The 20,089-nt window shown below is 45.0% G+C and overlaps 1 protein-coding gene across 2 annotated transcripts in view; it reads left to right on the top strand.

Moving 5' to 3' along the window:
* The first annotated feature begins 439 nt into the window (after positions 1-439).
* Positions 440-20,089, top strand: part of SLC22A23 (solute carrier family 22 member 23) — a 110,908-nt gene continuing 91,258 nt past the window's right edge. The window contains exons 1-2 of one of the 2 annotated variants that reach the window (XM_061449371.1): positions 440-1,860; positions 19,116-19,219. In XM_061449371.1, coding sequence (XP_061305355.1) covers positions 1,327-1,860; positions 19,116-19,219 — 638 coding nt within the window. In that variant the 5' untranslated portion in view covers positions 440-1,326. The remainder of the gene's footprint in view (positions 1,861-19,115; positions 19,220-20,089) is intronic. The other variant, XM_061449372.1, reaches the window with a different exon arrangement.

Raw genomic sequence — 20,089 nt, 5'->3', positions numbered from 1 at the left:
TCCAGCTCCGCCAGCCGTAGCTGCTCTGCATTATTAAAGCCATACCGCTAAATAATTGATATGGAAATAAGAGCGCGCTGCAGATCCAGTGCATCTCCCTCCATCCCCGGCCCTCACCCCGTCCAGCCCCCTACCCGCTCCAGTACCTGCCCCGGCCCGCCGGCCGAGCGCGGCCACGAGGCGGCGCGGAGTCCGGCCCCGCACCTCCCTCCCTTCTCTTCCCTCCCCGCCCCGCGGCGCCGTCCCGCCCCCGGCCGCGGCGGGTCCCTGGAGGGGGCCGAGCCGGGCCGGCTGCGCGGTGCGGCGGGAGCAGGTGCGGCCGCCCGGCACCGAGGGGCGGAGCGGGGGGCGGTGGCTGCGGGGCCGAACCGGGCCGGCAGGTGGGGGCTACGGGGAGGCGGAGGGAGAGGGGTCGGGCCGGCTGTCCGCTTCTAGAGGTGCCGCCGGCGGCACGGCGCGGCGCGGGTCGGATCGGCGAGTGAGCGGGCTGCCGCGGGAGGTGCACGGCGGTGTCGGTCCCCGCAGCCCGGGCCGCGGAGAGGCCGGCGGGGCCCCTTGCTGCGGAGACAGATGTGCGGGACGCGGGGCTGCGAGGGGCCGGCGGGGGGGTGCTGGGGGCTGCCGCCGCCGCTGCTGCCGCGGCCGGAGGGGGACCCTTAGCTGTGCGGGAAACGGTGAAGCCGCGTCGGGAGCTGTTATTTTCCTCTCCTCCTTCCTTTGCCTTCCCTCTGCTCCCTCCTCCTCCTCCTCCTCACCACCAAAACCGGGAGAGGAGGCGTGTTCGTAGAGCCTTGCTGCACCGGTTTTGCTTGGTTTGTTGTTGCAGGCTTTGGTTAGCAGGGTGGTGGTGGTGGTGGCTTTTCTTTTTTCCTTTTCTCCCTCCACTTCTACTCTCCCCCTCTCCTTTGGCCCATTGCATGCTCGGATCCGGCTGGATCCTTCCTTTTATTTTCGGTGGTGCCACTCGGAGGGGGGAAGGGAGAGCTGGGATGAGTGCAGCTTGACGCACAGGCAAGGGGAGGGGGGGCACCGCTGGCAGCTGCAGCGGTTCGTGGCCGCAGGGTGCGGGTGAGGAAGGGAGCGAGCGAGGGGCTCGGTTCTTCCCCCTTTCTTCGCCCCTCTGCTTCCTCCCCTCTTTTCCTTCCCTTCCCCCCCTCCCTTCATCCGTCTCCTGCCGGGTCCGGCTAGGAGCGTGTGTGCAATATATTACGTTGTAAGGTGTGTGTGTGTGCGTGGAGGAGAGGGAGGGAAGAAAGAAAGGAAGGACTCGCGAGGGAGCCGGGGCTGCCCCAGCTCCCCCCTATGTGAGCCCCCCTGGACAGCTGGATGGCGATAGACCGGCGCCGCGAGGCGGGCGGCGGGGGCCCTCCGCTGCCGGAGGAGAACGGCTCGGTGCCGGGAGCCGGAGGAGGGGGCGCCGCCGTTCCCCCGGGGCCGCCCGCCGCGGGCTCTGCCGGGGCCGAGATCCAGGCGGTGCCGGTGCCATCGCCGCCCGCCGCCGCCTGCAGCCCGCTGCTCCTCGACTACGATGGCTCCGTGCTGCCCTTCCTCGGGGGGCTAGGCGGCAGGTACCAACGGGCCCTGGTGCTGCTCACCTGGGTCCCAGCACTCTTCATCGGCTTCAGCAAGTTCTCGGACTCCTTCCTCCTGGACCAACCTGACTTCTGGTGCCGGGAGGCGGACGGGCAGGGCAACTGGAGCGTGTCCTTGGCGCCGAGCCACGCCAACCGCAGCGATAACGGCAGCATCTTCCCGCCGCCCGGACTGCCCACCCCGGCGGGGGGCAACGCCAGCGAGTGCGACTGCCACGAGTGGCACTACCGCATTAGAGCCGGCCTCGTCCAGAACGTCGTGAGCAAGGTGAGAAAGGCGGCTTCCCTCAGCCCCTCCACCCTGTCATGTCCTCACGGACCCCCTCTGCCCTACCCTGGCCCCACTCTGCACCCCGTTCATCCCAAGATGAAGGAAGCAGCTGGACACAATGCGGATCTGTCTGTTTGTGCTGCCGCCGAGTAGGTCAGGTGCCCTATAGGTTACCTTTCCAACTGGGAGTAAATCTCACGTCCCTGCAGTCGTTTCCTTCCTAGGGTGTCACTCCAGGTGTCCATCCCGTGGGATTGTTACCTGGGCACTGGTTGCGGCACTGAGCTGGAAGTTCTGATTTGGGATTCTTGGTGGCTCTTTGGGATCCCAGCAATGGCAGCTGTCCTGTCCTGGGCATGGGTGTCTGTGAGAAAGGCTCTGTGGGCCAGAGTGAGGGGAAAGAGCTGTGGAGAAGGATCTGCTGGTGATATCCCTCATCTTTGTGCAAGTGTACTAATGCAGGCGTACAAACCAAAAAAACAGGTTGAATTTTAGGGAAGCTGATGAGATGATCACTGTTGGGAGGAAAATGAGACAAAGTTCTACTGAATTCTCTTTGTTTACTTTTTCTCTTCATAACTGTTTCAGTAGAACAATAAAGGAAGGAATGTCTCACACAAGTTGTTGTACTCCAGAGACAGAAGCGCATGCTGCTCTGTTTTGTGTTGCCTAACATTAATAGCTAAGGTGGAAAAATTCTAGTGAGCAGGGTTGCGCTGCTTTCTGCTCTTACTTCATATTTGCTGAGTAGTGCATGGAAAAAAAGAAAGAAAAAAAGCCTTTTCACCTGAAAGCTTTGGTTTGTGTGTGGTACCAGTGCTGTGAAAGCCTTGCCGCCTGTGGATGGGCCTCTTTGGTATGAACGGGCAGCTGGAGCTCCTGGAAATCTAAAATGAAACTGTTACACCAGGAAAATAGTTCCTTTAATCTCAAGACCCCCTCCTAAGATCGGCAAAAATTACTTCCTGCCTGGGGGCAGTGTTTTGTATTAACTGTGTTTATCTAGTTGGGAGAAAGAAACACCGTGATAATCAGATGACTGGCATGATTGTGCTTTGGGTAACTGGCACACATTTGCATTTAATTGTTGAAAATCATTCTGTTTTCTCTTTGTGTCCCTTGAAAGCACGGGCAACAGAGGAAAAGCAGGTAACACAAATCCCTCAAAACCTTAAATCCAGAATGCTCCTTTCTTGAGAAAAACACTGGCACAGGGTGGACTTGAGTGGTTTGTGATATAGAAGTGTATAATCAAATTTGACATTTAAGAGAGGCAGATTTTTTTCTGTTTATAACCAGAGACAGAGCTATTCAGATATTTTAGGGTTTAACACTGAAGCTAAAGTGTGAAAAAAAAATAATAAAAATCTTGAAATGTTTCTTTTTAGTGTAAACTGCAAGAAAAAATTCTTTTTAAATGGTGGAGTCTTTTGAAGGTCGTTGTCAAGTTGGCCACAAAAGGTCAAGGGAGAGTTAAGTTTGCCATCGTGCATGCTTCTTTAAGAATAATAAAAAAAGTGTTCTTTGGAAGAACTTGCAGTAAAGGGCAGATCAATTTTAAGGGGTAAATAAACATCTGTGGTCTCTGCTGACTTGTTTTCTATTAGAAAGAGTAATAATCATCTTTTGAGACTATGGGTTTTTCCAATGTGGAGCTTTTATTTTTGTTGTAGGCTTGCTTCCAAAAACTTGGCATCTTTTTTGGCTTTGATTTGTAATCCCATCTAATTATAATTAGATTGTTTTCTTGGGGTCAGGATTCCGCCTTAGTTCGTGCTTTGGTTTTGTTTGGGGTGTTTTCTGAGTGGCTGTGCTGTCTCTTTGTATCCCAGTGAAGAAAAAAAGAGGAAAAACCCAGGCAGAATGTCAATGTAGCTTAATTTGGGCTTACTTTCATATAAACCCTCAAGAGCTCTGATACTGTGGGAGCAATTCTTGTAACTGCTGCCTCTTGTTACATGCATCTTCGCTGTCCTTTGTGTGAAAGAGCTGCCCTGGATGAATTCAGAAGACTGGATGTTCAGATCTCTCTTAACTCCCCTCAAAAATACATTTGTTTCTGTAATGGATTGTGCAATGTTCTCATCTTTCTAAAGACAGTTTTATTAAATCTTAGTCTAATGTAGACTCATCTGTGTAGTAGCCAGGGGTTATATTGAAATATCATAAAGAGAGCCAAAAGTATATTAATAAAAAATGCACTTTTGTTTGGCCAGTAAATCCCGTTGTTCTCATCTTCAGCAGTCCATATTAATCACTGGTGAACGCTCCATCGTTGCTTTGTCTGCAGAAATGATGAAACAATTGTGGTCATTTAGCACAAAGCATATTTCCTGCTCTGCATTTTGTTGATGTACATGCACATGAGACTTCACTGTGCCCGGTTCCTCAGGGGCAGATAGCTGTCCTTTGACTGTGTTAAGTTTCACCATCTCTATAGCCTCTCTCTTAATGGAGACCTTCATCAGATGTTGTCTCTCTGCCCAGGCTTTCTCAGTTCTCCCTTCCATGGTGCCCATTTGCTCCCATCCTTTGTCCTGCTGGGATTGATGGAATGAAGATTTTCCAGCTCTGCTGTGTGCTTTGCTTAGCCCTGCTTGTCTTTAAGGCTTTGTTGGAGCCAGGAGTGGCCTTGCATCTTTCATGGAGTGTGGCATTGCCATGCTAGGTGCTGCCATTATCCTGACCTCCTTGGCTGGGTCACTGGGAACGGTGCTTTTTATAGTGCTGCCAGTCATTAGAAGTGGAAATGGTAATAAAGGATGTACCGCTTATTATTTAACACTGTTGAAATACATATAGTGAAGAGGTCAGATGCATAATTTAACCACAGGAATTCCAGTGGCCATATTAAATCACCCATCTAAGCTAATGTCCTGACTTGGTACATAAATCTTGGACTTTAACTTGGTTTGTACATAAATATCTTCTTTGAGGACTATTCACTTGTAAGGCTTTTTCACTGCTGTATGCTTCTTTGAGGATTTTCATCTATTCTTTATCACAACATCACCATTATCACACTGCTCTGAATAGTTCATGTGTATTGTTTGAGAGAGATGTAGCCTGAACTAACTTTTAGGCAAAAGGCTAATAAAAAGACCAACCCTGTCTTAAATGGTCCGTGTATCTTGCCACTGTCCAAAGAAAGGATGCTGAGAAATACTGTCCCTTTTTTTGCCTTGGGGGAAACCCTGAGGTCCTACTTTACCCATTTGCAAAGTGGTGCTTCAAGTAAGTTATTAGTGTTCACGCAATACGCAACAAAATGACAACATACATAGCCTTGAAGCCTTGCAGGAAGCTGGAGTGTGTACTTAGCAGGGACTTTTCTAACTCTCTCATTAACTTTTTTAGTGCCTGGCTCTTCTGCCCGTATGCAAAGCCAGCTGTAATCTTGGGGCAAAGTTTTCACGGAAGCTCTTGGTTACGGGATTGATGGTTGCTGTTTTTTTTCCTTCTGTTACTAGGATGACCTGTCCATTGTGTTCGATTGCATTATGTGGTGGGGTGGTTTGTTGTTCTGGATGCTGATTTGTATAATGTACCCCAAAAGCTGATGATGGGCAAGGACCGAAGCTTGATTAAATTGCAGAGGTTGATGGCACAGCATCCCTCTGTGGGCACCCGCAGTGTTCCAGATCGTTCTACCTCTTGGGGGTGGCACAGAGGGAAGTGGTTAGTTGAAGGCTGCATTTTAATCACCCAGAGCAATTATGTAATAATATTTCATGTCTTGTCACAAGAGAATTCTTGTTGTGGCTGCTTTTCTGCTCCAGATGCCTTATTTTGCTGCAGTGCTGTTCTCTTGGCTCTCAACTTCCCGATTGATTTGGGTTGAGTCATCTTCTTTCCCAAGTAACATGCCATCATTTTACCTGTTTGCCACTGGTTCAATCATTCTTGTGCCAGTTTGGCTTAGCCTGTAGTGAATTGTACTTGCAAAAAAAGTGGAGCTTAATTCAGGAGAGCCAAAAGGTCTGGCAGCAGTGCTGTCTTGGTGTGAACTTGGATTGATTTGGGTTATGATGTGATGTTTTTTGCTTCTGCAAGGGGAGATATCTGTGCCCTGTCAGCCTTTCTTTCTCTTGCTTTTATGGCAGTTCTGGCACTTCCTGGATATACCTCTGGTTGCTTTAGCTCGCTGACCTGGTAGAAAACTCTTCTTTAAATACTTTTTAATTTATTTTTTTCCTTGTTTTTCTGCTGGGTTAATGAAGTAAAATGGCTCTGTGCAGTGGCACATGCCCAAGACTGTGGTGTTGTCTCACGGGCTTATGGCAGGTATCTGCAAGTAGCCAGAAATGGTGCAACAAACAAATCTGTGTGATGATAAATTTGGCACTGCTTTTGGTGTGATAGTTCTTGGTGTAGGGGATAGGTGTGCATTTAAAGTGGACTTTCAGGATATAGATGTTAGTTAATTTGAAGGGATTACTTTGTTTCGGATTTAGCGCTTAAACCACGACAACTCTGACAAAGTCCACCCCAAAATAAGAGCTGTGCCACCCTTACCTCCTATTTCTACCTGGCATCTCACTTGTTTCTGCATATCCTCCAACTGTCTGGTCTCTGCAAGGAGACTTCAGAAATGCTGATGCTTCCCTTTCTTACCTGCAACTGCCAGGGTTTGTCTTGTCAGTGTTGGTTCCCAGCTGACTGGCTTCTGTCTAGTCCCAAATCAATGAAAACCTCCAGCTATTGTACCCAGGGCATCAGTTGGGTCAGAAGCAGCAAAATTGGATCTAATAATCACCCATGCTTTTGCTTCCCTTGTACAGACTGAAGGAGATATAGGGACCTGCAAAGCACATACTTGCCATGGGCAAACAGACTATTCATAATTTCTTTGTGAAAAGGCTTTGAAGCAACTCTGCTCATAAAGGGTGGTGAAAGGGTCAACGAGTCCCTGTGGTCAGAGGTGTCTGGAGATACTAGCAGACCAGAGCAAACTTCTGTTCTTTTTTTTTTTATGGCTTCCTCAGCAATGGGAGAGATACCAAGCTTTTTCTCCTCCCTCTTCCCTCTGCAAGCTAGCTGATAAAGTTAGCAGTTCCTGGTCTGAATGCTTGCAGGCTTGAAAAATCTGCTTCTTAAAGAGGGAGTAAGGATAGCTGACAGCCTGTCCTGCTGCAGTTGTAGTGTGTACGGGCAGGCCCCAGAACACAGTGATAGAGCCTCCTGGTTATCAGCGTGCTGCTGAACAGCACCCTAAAATAACAGGGTGAGTTTCTGTCTGAGTGACATGAAGGAGGGGGATGGCTGTTTTGGGAACAGTACCTGCGACTTCACTGGAATGAAGAACTGTCCTCTGCCTGCCTGAAAACATCAATTATCTGGTGCTTCAGACAACCAAGTAAGATACAAGAAGACTACAAATACTTGTTCGGTGAGCTTAGATACCGTTTTTATTTACTGGGGTGGGGGGGGGGATTGCACTTTATGTAGGGGACAAAAAATTCTGAAGCAGTTGGTCTAGAAAACAGTGGGTTAAGAGCAGTCCTGACATGAGAACTCAAGTAGTCTTAGCTTTTATCTGGTATGGATTTTTTTTTTTTCACTAGCGGGAATATTTGTGGAGGTAATGTTTATTATCATCCTTAAAATAATGTGCTTTGGATACAGTAAACTGATTCCAGACTACCGTAAATAGTTTGTAGCATTGGTAGAACTAACAATGATCTTCCGGGAAGGTAATTCTATATTGAAGTATCTTAAAGTCATTCTCTGCTTTCCAAGACTTGCTATTTAGCCTTTCATACTCCTCATTTTCTGTGTGTTTGTCAAACAGCTGCCCTTTTCCTTTTTTTATCCTCCTGGATGGATGCGATGTTTGAAAAGACCAGGATTTTGTTTGTTTTCGTTTCCACTCCCTATTACATCCTGTGTCTCAGTCATTTAGTTTAAATATATGGACCCTGCCCCTGCTGTGGCAGAAGATGCAGGGTACAGTGTTTATTTCCTGCTGTTTAGGCAGTCTAAAACTAAATTTCTAAAGTGCTCTAACAGTTTTACCTCTTCTTACTCTGGCTACAAGAGTGTGATTATAAAAGATGACCTCATGTGTTTCTTAAAGTATTTGTCAAAGAGGGGGAACTGGCACTTAGGAAGGCATCTAATTGGGAGCCAGTTCTGATGGTAATGGTGAGATGAGGATTACAGGCCAGCCAAACATGAAGGGGATAATTTTTTAATGAAATAACATCTGGAATAGCAGCAGGCTTAGGGTGTTCCTTAACTAAAAAACTTTTGGCCATGCTAATGGTGCAAAGTCTGAAATTTAAGCTTTCTAAATGAATTGTAGAGAGCTGCTAAATTTAGAAAACCCTGAAGGGGATCCAGTGCTTCTGTGTACCTTGTTTTTTTGTTTTCCCTGTCAGCCTATTTGTTTCTCCCTGTTTTCCCCTCTGCTGCCTGGCATCCCTGCTTGGGACAGTTGCTCTCACTCCCTCCTTTTCATACTCCTTCCTCCTCCTGCTCTTCTGCAGCACAGCCTGGCTGGTGTTGGGTTACCCGCAAGTAACTGTGGAATTAATTAGGCTGCGATCTTGCTGTAGAAGAAAAGAGTGGGGTTTGCTGTAGACAGTGTGTAGAAAATGAGAACACTGTTGTGGAAAGATGCTGCTGCAGCTTTGCAGCAATGCTGAGTTTTCAATTATTGCACTGAATTCCTTCAGAGCATCTCTTGAGCTGTGGTCACCTCAACTCTTAAATGTGTGCTTAGCTCTCATAATGCAATTTAGGTTTATATTTCTTTTTCCAGTTGACTTTTGACAGGGGTAACCTTGTGTGTACTCTGAATTCCCTTTTAAAGTCAAGGGGGCAGGAAGGGACCTGAAGGAAGGAGAAAGGACATTCAGGCTCCTTCCAGAATGTGTTATTGGGGTGTATTGCAGAAGTATCCAGGCAAAACCAGTGTCAGCATCTGATAGCTGCTCAGTGCCATGCTGGAGTCATGCTGGCCCCTGCCCAATGTGGGTGCTGTGGAGCTTGTCGTGCCACCAGCCCATAAAACCTGTCAGGGAGTGATGATTGATGTGCATGTTGAGTAGCTCCCGCCAATCCAGACCATGTCATACCTGCTGGGAGCATGCAGTTAGGCCCGTGCCTATTCCCACATGGTGGGAGATGGATCAGCAGCTGGCTGTGGTGTGTGTCTGTGTTTGGGTGGGAGCTCCTGTCTGCCCTTTGAGCTGGTGAGGCAAGGGCAAACGTGCTTAGGGGATGATGGGCTGCATAGGACTGACTCCTATGGAGAAGGTGTTTTTTTCCTTTTTTGTTGTTTTTGTGTGTTTGTTTGCGTTTTTTTGTTGTTGTTGTTTGGTTGGTTGGTTGGATTTTGTTTTGTTTTAAGTTCTTCTTGTCCTTTTACTCATCTTCTCCCCAGGAAGAAAATGCAATACTTTGGGCTTTGTTAGGATTTTTATTGTCTTTTAATTTGGGAGAGCCCCAAATACTAGTTGTCCTACTGAAACACAAGAAAAAAAGACTAAATAAGTGAGTATATCCTTATACTCCTTTCTGGGATGCTTGTCTAGATTCACAAGTAGCAAACCCAGGAGAATCAGGAATGCTATTTGTGAGATGCAGGGAAGCAGTATGTTCACCCTGTCCAGCAGCATGTGATTTATAGTTACCCTTGCACACTGTTTTCAGAGCAGGGTGGTCTGGTTCTCTGGAAAAGGTTTTTCAGCTTCAGACAGTTGTAGAGGAATTCGTTTTGGCTCAAGTACTGTCTCCAGGTTACTCTACAGTGCTCTGGAGCTGCCTGGTCTCCTCCCGGCCTCCAGACCAAAGTCCATGAATGTGTAGACAATGTCTTATTGCCCATCCTACAAATATTACTAAGGATAGGGAATGTAAATTAAACTGCAAGACCTTTTCCCTTGTTCTGTCTCCCAGGGCTGTGTAAAACACTGCCTGCTTGAGCAATGCAAGCTTGACAGACCAGTTTCACATTTTGATTTGTAAAACAAGTGGAATATTATTCTCCTTTCTTTTTCCCCTTAATATTTACTTAACTCCGAATTAATACTAGACCCTTTTCTGTTTCCCTCTCCCTCTACTTTTCTTCTTGACTGAATTATAATAGCTGTAGCCCTCAAATGATGAGAGGGCAGGGTCATGGCAGCAGTAATTGAGTGTCAAAATTAAGGTGTCTGATCTTTTTATCTATGGTGTCTTTGAGCAAGTATTTCTCATGAGAAATGGCTTTCTTCTCTTTTCTTTCAGTCTTCTCCATTTCAGAGTTTTATGCCATGTTTGACATTTCAAAGGTTTCCCCCCATTTTTAAGAAGGCCCAGTAAGATAGTAAATCAGGTTTTATTATGTCAGCTCTCTCAAGGCTGCACACATGGAGTATGTTTTATGCACGCATAGTTTTGGCAGCCTGAAGAACACCAGTCCTCAAAGTGTTAACTTGTTTTCGGTAATTGGGTTGTAACAAACATTAATATTTAACCAAAATGTTGGGGTGGAGAGGGGTTTGTGTATGGTTTCTATTTATGGTGCTTAGATCTGTTATAAAAACAAATTTGATAACTAGTTTAACTTTTTATTTAGTTTGGTTGGGAAGTCAGTCCCAGCAGCACACACCTTGTTCAGAATAAAGGTGGTTGGAAGCTGAAATCTGAGGGATGGAACTCAAAAAGCATTTTTCTGTGTGTGTGTCTGTCAGTCCAAGTGATGGCCATTGTTGCTCCTTGTCTTTTCATGCAGCCAGAGTGAGGCAAAGAGCTACAGGTCTTATAGCAAATAATAGATTTAAAATTAAAGTCAGTTTTGTGACAGTGGCTCCTAATGATGTTAGAATATGTGTAGAAAAGGTATTTAGTTGCTGCTCAGAGATTTAAAACAGATGGAAATATCCTGATCCTGCTCTCTGGAAAATTATGAATATAGTCATAATGAAAGCTGCAAGCAAGATGTTGTATCTCCCAACTCTTTGATGTTAGATGACATTATGGAGTTGGAAAAAGCTAAGCATATTGCATCAGCTGAGAAACGAGTTAGTTGACTAATCTAGGGAGGGTGAAGGTTGGAGAAGATCAAAATGTCTCGGAATAAAGGGAACTCCTACTGAAAATAAAAGTAGTGAGAGAGAAGTGGGTGGTATAGGGATGCTATTAAAATTGATTTAATCATGTTGAGTATTCAGAAGACTGTCATATGATTAACAAATCATATTTTAATTGTTAGCGTATTAGTGATGATTATTTACTTAGCAAACTTCCTTCTTCCCTCTCCCATTGGGGAAAGAAACAGATCTCTGATGAGAGCAAGATTGGGAACAGAAGGGCAAATTGCTACTGACTAAAGTGCGAAGTTGCAAAGCAAATGAAACTTCCAGTTTTGCGGTGTTTCAGGTGGCATCTCAGTGTCTTGGGACTCTGCTCATGCACTCAGTGAGTAGCTTGGAGGGTGTCTTTGCTCATGGTATAGGCTAAGGAATAATCTAGTGCAGAGTTTTCAATTTGAAGTCTTTTTCCAGGTTAGTTTACTGGCTCTGAAACAAAGTTGATTTGTGACCTTTTGCATATTTGAAGTTTTGGTCTTGTATTGTGATTGCAGCGTTGCTTGAGCTATCTCAGCATGCTGGGAGATGGATTTTACAGGTCAGCTGTGACTGAATGGCTTTAGATATGACACAGGGCACACAGATGTGCGCAGTACAGCTTGTCTGGCTGCCTGGCACTCTTTGGTTGGTGCCAGCAGATGATGCATCTTCTGTCAGCACCATGTTTCTGCTGCGGGGTTGGGGGCAGGGGCGGAATGGGACCACGTGCATACTGGATGCAAGCAGGATAGCATCACCCTGTACAGTGCAGTGGGGACAGCCTAAGTTACCCTGAGGTAGTTAATATAGGAGGCAGTATATCTCTGCCTCTCTGATTGCAAGCAACTTGACACAACCCATGCCTTAGGTGACCCATCTTCACAATGGAGCTGAAGTTTGCAAACCAGGAGGAAGTGCCGATTTACGTATCGGTTTTTGTGCAGTGATGTGTGGCCTTGTGGCACTGAGCCTCTGTGCTTCATTTGTAAGGCTGAAATACCAGACCTAAATAAAAGCACTTCAAAAATTAATGTGGAAATTTCACAGCTAAGTCACGCATATTATTAAATGCGTGTTGGAAGGGTGTATTTTAGCAACTTTATGTTACACCTCAGAAACCATTAGGGAAATTTGTGCAATCCTGTACTGTTTTGCTGGGTTGGAAGCTGTTTTCATAGGTACATGAAACTGCTTTCTTACAACACTGCTCTATCTAATTATATCTTTCTTGGAAGACTGCTAAACACGTGTCCTCTGGCTCACACGCCTTCTCCTCTCTCTCCCCATTCCCTTCCCTCACCATGTCCTCAAAACCTTTGGCTTTGTGGTAGTAGTCAGGAGTAGTTTCTTTGCTCTGTTTTTTAAATGGTACATTGCCCAGGCGGTTGGTCATGTCTGTAGTTAAAGCAATCTGACAGTTTCTGTGTACAGGACCTTGTGTTCGCTGTTCATGGGTGATTTTCCTGGGCTGCAGGTTTCCCTGCCAGGTGTCTACCACGGTGAGAAATGGTTTACTGGTTTCCAAGAAAGAAAAGTGCAGAAAATGTTGTTCCCACTGTAAGGAAATGAATTGGGTAAGAAGCTGAACAGAACAAATCCTAGCATCTGTTGAGTTAGCAAGTTCCAGTGTACTGGAATAGGGACCCCAGATTTGTTGGGAATGGGAAGAAGGCAGATGTTGAGCAAAAGGTGATACTCTGGTACCAACAGCATCTCTTTTGCTGCCTGAGTAAAAATTCTTGCAAGCTCAGATGGTTATAAACCCCTCAAAATACCAATGTGTACTTGCTCAGTAGAAATTTGTTTTAGAAGGATTTATCTTTAAGAGGTCCTAAGCACTCGGGCACTGCTTGGAGATTTTCAGCAAAAGCATTCACTTATGATGAAGCTGGAGAAAGTTAGATAGACACAGTACTTGGAGGTATAGTATCATACAGAGAGGAAGGAGCTTAGAAGTCATGGGTAGAGACATTCCAGTGTAGGTGGTGTTGGCTTTTAGAGTAGCTGTTCAAAGAAAACAAACAAAACCTCTCAATAGCTGGTTTGTTGTTGTTCTAGTGGTTTGGTTTTGTCTGATTGGTTTTATTTTTAATGACCCTTCTGTTTTCCAGGTAAGTCCAGTTGTGTCTGATGAAACTGTAAGGAAAGGTGCAGTTTGGAGATGTTTGGTTCTGAATGTGGTTGGTCAAAGAAAGAGGAAATCATTCATTTTTATACCTTCTTCTCAAGTCTTCCAGGATTACTCAGTTTGTTCTTTTGCTCTTCTTAATGTCCCCATTTTGAAATGTGACCTTCTTGATACTTTCACCCAGATGTTTTTTTTTTCTGGTGGTCAAAAAATGCCAGGTGTTCTCAAGGACACTTTATTGACACTGAAATACAGATCAGGGAGTGCTTTGCCTAGCTGTGATCTCAGAGGAGAGGCATCTTTAATCTGAACCTTGAAGGTTAAATAGTTTAAATGCTCTGTTGTTGCTGCCATGGTTGAGAGGGAAGTAGACACCTGCAGCAATAAACCCTCTCCAAATTTAGGTGTTGCTGTTGGGATGGTACGTCTTCTGCAACCTCTTTAGTGTAGTTTAACTGCACAGCTATTTCTTACAGAATTGAGCACCATACCACCACTTCCTGGAACTCATACTCTTTCTTTAATGTTAAAATGCTGCCAATGTGTCATCTTTGGCTTGTTGTTAAGAAAGGGAGAAGAGCCTTGCCCTTGTAGCAGCTAGGGGAAACCTTTGGTGCAGAGGTCTCCTGTAGCTGTAGCTAGGAGAGACACAAAGCCTACAGGTCCAGGGACATGCTATGGGTACTACTTGGATACTTTAGTACTGGGGAGAAGGCATTAGTGGTAGGTGTTTTATGTTAGAAGTACTGACATTTTTTATTTTCTATTTGTTTGGGGATTTTTGGTATCATTTGGTCCACTGACTTGGAGATTTTCCCCCAGAAAAACAAGCACCCGGAGACTGTTTTGCTTTTTGGTACATGCACGGTTATGAAAAGCATAATTTTTCTATTATTTTCTTCTTTCTAAAACCAACTTTGGTTTGTGGTGTTTCTTTGTTCTGGGTTTGTTTTAGGGTTTTTGTTTGTTTGGGGGTTTGGTTGTTTCTTTTTAACACTCTAGGAGAATCTGAACTCATTATTTTTAAACTCTCACTAGATGAGGTATTTATATAGAAGATGGATGCTAGTGCCGTGAAGGGAAAACTGACAGGGTTTCGTTATAAAAAAGATGGAGCAGGAAGGAGAGAACAAAGAAAGATGAGACCAAATGCACACAGACCTCAGTGACAAATGATAATTCTTATATTCATTTACTGGTCTTAAAATCACCATCCAGTGTGCAGGGAAGCCTGTGGCTTTGCCCCAGGAGGGGTTTGGGGCTGCTGTGGTAAGCTGTGGCGTATGTGATGTGTAGAGGCTGGGGCTCCCAAAGTGGGACCTTTTCTGTAGGGGTTGAGAGGCTGCATATAATATGTTGGAGAAGTACATGCACACAGGGTCCTGCACAGACTACCTCAGGACAGAGTCTGTGAGGGCCAGCAGAGCAGCTACTGTTGCCTGGCCAGGGAAGTACCAAGGGTGCAGCTTTGTGCCTCGTTTAGGGCTTTCCAAGGCAGCCACGCAGATGACCCTCTGTTCTCCTTGTGCTGAAACTAAGGCAGAGAGCAGTTGGAGCAGAACTGTGACCCACCTGCAGACTGTTTGGTAAAGGGTCTGCTTGCTTTCAACAGTGATCTGGCATCGGTCATTGGAAATGGACTGTGAACCCTACTCTCAGTGTGCATGTGTGAAGCTCCCTTCTTGTAGGCTCATTGTGCTGGGTTTTTGGCAAGTGTTGGACCAGAGCTTATCTGTTCCTGTCTCTTTGCTCTTTTTAGGACAAAAAAGTCTGCCTTGCACTTTTCCATGCTGTCAGGGTGAAGGCAGAACAAACCAAATCCTTGGTGGGCATCTTATGGCCTTTTCCCAGTGGGTATTCAGTGCGCTTAGATGCCACAGACAGCATTATGGCCTCTCAAGGACAAGTGTTTTTCAAGCCAGAGCCCTTAATTGTGACAGGTTGTGTTTGTAGTAACAAGCACACAGCAGACTTTACTTCTACGACTCTTACAGCTTCAGTGACAATATTGACTCACTGCATGAGCCCTCTGCAGATTTACCCCCCCTTTAAAGAAATTAAAGGATGGTTACTTTTTGGGTGCATTGCCCTTTGCCATATGTCTTCCCAAGCACCTCAGGTTTCAAATAGTCCTCCATCTTGATGTGGAGCATAGTGACTCAGGGCACGGGAGGTGACTCACTGATACCAGTTAAACATTAGGATCATGCAGGTGTGACTCCTTAAGCTTTGACAAAAAATGCTGTCACAACATGGAAAAAAAAACCACTTGTAATATGTTGCACATCTGCATAGGTGGCAAATTCCCCACATTGCTGCACTGCTGTGGGAAAAAAAAAAGCTTTTGTTTTTTAAATGTTCCCTTTCCGCCAGCATATTCTGTATACAGTAATTTTTGCTTCAGCATAACAATGCAATCCTGTTTGTTTAGCAAGTAATTTTATCAGATCTTTTGCATTAGGAGGGTGGATGGAGGACAGAAAGACAAACAAAACCGAGGGACACTAAGAGAAATCTTAGCACTGTAAATTTAGCAGCATCCTTTCTTCAGGTTGGATGCTGTTAACCCCCAACAGGGAGACCAGGGGATTCAGCCAGAGCAGTTACAGGATTTAGTGGTCTCTCTGCTTGTGCCAGATTAATCTACTTTTTGTAAGAGGCGATGGAGACTGGACAGTAATCCTCTAGCCAAAACAATCTCCCAGTGCAGATTTACTTGGAGTGCCACTTGAACTGTCATCAGCACTGCCCAGCCCAGCATTTTGTTCTGCAGGGACATGGAAACTTGTCTACGTCTATGGAGCAAATCTTGAGTGTGGTGTTTGCAAGATGAAACTACTGGCACTCACAGGAGGACCTGCCATGACTTTGGGCAAGGCTGTGCTGTGTGGGCGCATGTGGAATACACTCTGCCAAGCCCAGGTGTATGTAGGGGGTGAGGCAGCACTGATGCTGTATAATGGTTCTTGCTTTATTTCTAGCTCTTCACAGCTGATGCTGCAGTCCTCTGCCTTTGGCTTTTCCATGGAGAACGTGGAGTGCAGGTCTCTGGCAAAATTCATGCACTTTCAGCATGACAAAGCCTTGCTGCTTTGCTCTGATGCTGTGTTAAGATGGGTGGGGATGATACACTAGCTATTAAATATGTATTTTGTCCTATTAATGTCATCTTTACCTGAGGCTGCTTTTGACTGCAGTCTCCATTTTTCTTTTGTGCCCTCTCCTTATTCCTCTGTCTCTTTGTGAATCAAATGCCCTGATGGCACCCACCTAGGTACCAACCACCAAATTTATTTTGGGTAACTGGTTTGAGACCTCTCTCTGGCTTGTGGCAGCTGCCAGAGGAGAATCTGGGATAGATATGCTTGAGCTCTTAGCACTGTGTGATTCGGAGTCATGACAGATTCTCTGGAAGTTTGTGCTGAAGCAATTGTTGAAATATTTCACCATTTCCCTATTTATGAGTTCTGAGGGGTTTGGAGAGCAAGAGATTCGGGGAGGGTCAGGGGCTGTGTGTGTGTTTCAGCGCCAGTGTTAGGCTGCCCTTGAGAGCCTGGGGAGTTGGCTCTGATTTATGCTGGCCTGCAGAGAGTGCTTAACCGAGGGTAGGAAAGGGCCAGATGCAGGGTTTGCAAGGAAGTGCATGTCATTATTTTCAGAGCATCTGGGGATTTGGGCAATAGCCTTAAAAACAAACAAACAAATTGTGACTCACAGATAACTTATCAGAAGGAGTGGGTGCATTTTAGGCAATACTGAAGGATGTGCTTATAGATTGACTTTTCCCCTGCTTTTAAACTGTTACTTCGTGTGCCAGTGTTCCAGAGTGGTTTGACATCTGTTGTCCTGGCGGGAAATTTCACAACAGCCTTTCATGAGACTTTGGTTCTTCCAGCCATGAACCTATGTACAATCTAGTAGGGCACATTCTCTGCCTGGGGCTTGTGCAAGGGCTGGCTGTCTTTGATGAGCAATAGTAAGCCACGGAAATGAGAAGGTACCAGGATATCTGCTTTTTCTTTTTTCCACTTGGATGACATTACCGTTCCTCTGACAGCAATAGAATTAAAAACTAGCAACTTGGAGAGATTGCTTTTTAAAAAGTGTTCTTGTACAGATATGCTTGGTTTTAATTAACTTAATTTGTTCTCTACTAACAAAAATGATTTCTCTGTTTTAAGTTGCATATACACCTTCTGGATTGTGAAAATAAACCCAGAGCATTTGAAAGCCTGCCTGGAGCTCGGATGTGTCTCCTGTATTTTGTTTTGTTTGCGGCTTGTCCAGGTGGATATTTTTCTTTGCTAACTGAAGATTGGTTCTGTAATTGCAAATATTAGGAATCACATTTCCCCTATTTTCTTCTAGAAAGTCAAAATCTGTAGGGAGCAGTTCTTACTGCTTCACTGAGGTGTTTGCTGCAAATAATTCACAGCTATTTGGTGGAAAAAATACTTGCTCATACTACTGCCCTCCGTCTGTAGGTTGGAGGATCAGACATACATGTCCCATCTTCTGCAAGCCAGAGCAGGGAGGAAGTAATAAATACATTTAACTAAACCAAAAAGGCTAAGCCTGAAAGCTGTTATGTTTCTTTTGTCTTGCACAAAAGTGCTATACTACTTGGTGAGATGGTATATTTTAGGGAGGACATCTCCTGTGATGTTGGACCAGAGAGCTGAGTCAGAGCTACCCTTATTTGTGGAAGGGCTGTACGTCATGGAAATGCTTTAAAGTGTAGCGCAGCTAATTGAACTCTTTTGAGGGAAGCTTTCTTTTGAAGTTGGAGCTGACTTTTAAAAATAAATTGCATACTTTTACTTTGCGTTTTTGGTCATAAAACTTCAGTTACTGGTGTCAAGAGGGCTGCTACTATTACATTACACACAAACAGCCACTTATTCTGAGAAGTTTCAATTTGGAGTATCTGACTCTCCAAAGTTAGCTGTACTTATTTGTCATGAAATGTGTATGGCTCCCATTACCATCAATATTTGAACACTTCACAAACCACGAGCAAACATATCTTCCCACATTTATTCAAGGGTATAATAGTATTATCCACACTTTACACATAAGAGAGATTAAGTTACATGTCTGAGGACAATGAGGGTGTTGGGCTAAATCCAGGAATGCAGCCTGCTTCTCCTGAGGCTTGGTCTAATGCCTTAGAGGAAAATATTTTGGGGTTTAGGGAAGCCTCACTAGAAAGCTTGCTGCTCTTGTCTTTCTCATGAGAATGAGACAGTGCCCTAATGACAGAGCGCCTGGAAAGGTCAATTGTCTCTTTCTTTGGTTGGAAAAGGTAATTTCAGTTTCAGGGATAGCTTTAGTGTAGGGGTTCAGCCCCTGCCTGATCTCTGAGCTGTGAAATGTTGCTGTGGGGGCTGCCATCCCAAGAAGCCAGGTGGCTGTGCCAGGATCTCTAGTTTCCTGGTCCAGGTCCATACCAGGACTTCACCTGGTGAGCTGTGCCATTAGTTAGTCTTCATCCTCTTCCACCACCTGGGGAATCGGGATGTGTTTCTGAAAGCAAAAGTGTCTTGATGCCTTGTCCATGGGAGTCTGGAGCTAATGGCCGTCAAGGGTCTCTGGCAAAGCAGCTGCTTTTCTCCGTGTTTCCAAGTGGTCCTGAGGAGGTCAGTTGGAGAACTTGCTCTTAAATTGCTGGGCTTGCTCCTGGTCCACTTTACAGGGCTCAGGTAGTAGGTGTTTGGGGCTGGTATGGTGAGATGCTTCAGCTACACCAGTACTACTAGGTTTTGATGGAGATATACCCCTTAGTCTAAATTTGTTTGTCCTGGAAATGGGGAGATATACTTGTTGGATGTTTCCATTTTATAATTAAGGGTGTGATAAAACTCAGTGAAGTAAATGAGTCTTTAGCTTCTTCTTGGGTTCTGGGATTTGACATGAGGGCAAAAGCTTTCCTCTGCCGTTTCCATGCACTCATGCTAGGGTTGAAATTTGGAAGAACTCTACACCAATGTTAGTATGTCTAAACACACCTGAGAAACTAATTTATTTCAGCTTATCTGGTTTTGTTAATTTGTTTTTTTTTCTTCCAGTGGGATCTTGTTTGTGATTCTGCCTGGAAAGTCCACATTGCTAAATTCTCTCTACTGGTGGGATTAATCTTCGGCCACTTAATAACAGGATGTATAGCTGACTGGTAAGTGAAAAATATTTTAATTCAATATGAATACAAATAAATAACAATATCGAATATTGTTTCAATTCTACTGTATGTTCACAAAGAACATTTGCATAATGATTTTTCAGGTTCTGAAAGAAGCATGATGAATAAACAGTTTAAAACTGTTAATTGCTTGAACCTCAGTAATTTATATCAAGATAAATAAACTATTTAATAGATGGCTTAGTTATTTTCCACTGACACAGTTTATTACATCTGTAATGCTAGTACAGAATTAAGTATTTTCTAATTAGAGAAGTGAAGCCTTTAGGTTGGGGTTTTGGTTTTTAACCAAGAGATGGGGCTGAAGGAAATTGGAAGCAGGATTTATTTGCCTGAATACAAGACTAATGTAATGTTAACCTTGTGCTTACACAGTACCTTTTGGTGGGTAGAAGGCTGCTTTTTGCAGACCTTTCCATTGTTCTATTTTTAAAGTTCTTGTTAAGCAAACATTGTGATGTGTAGTGTTAAGGGATTGCTGACTTATGTGTTGTTAATACTTGGGTATTAAATTTGCTAGCAGAGAGTGCAATTCCTTAAATTGCGGTAGTGAAAACCTTATTGGATACCCCAATTATGCTGAGATTTCAGCTTTTATTTTGGTCTTGTAGTGCAAAAGGCGGGGGGGGGGAAGGGGGATGGAAATTAAAGGCATGACTCAAGTGATTTCAATATAAACTTGCAGCAACTGAAACAATAGCTCTGCATTGTTGTCCCAGTCATTTCAGTGGCTTCCAGCACACTTGCCAGTGTTGGTGCTTTAGATGGCCCCAGGTTAACTCTTTTGCTATTCATTAAAACAGAAAAGGAAGAAGACTTCCCTATTAGAGAAGTCCTACAAAA

This window comes from Pezoporus flaviventris, unplaced genomic scaffold, assembly GCF_033815535.1.
Source record: "Pezoporus flaviventris isolate CSIRO_AGI_PZ_B2104156 unplaced genomic scaffold, CSIRO_AGI_Pfla_v1 ptg000007l, whole genome shotgun sequence".
NCBI lineage: Eukaryota > Metazoa > Chordata > Aves > Psittaciformes > Psittacidae > Pezoporus > Pezoporus flaviventris.
Note: the sequence above shows the minus strand (reverse complement) of the source record. Positions and strands in the feature narration are given on the sequence as shown.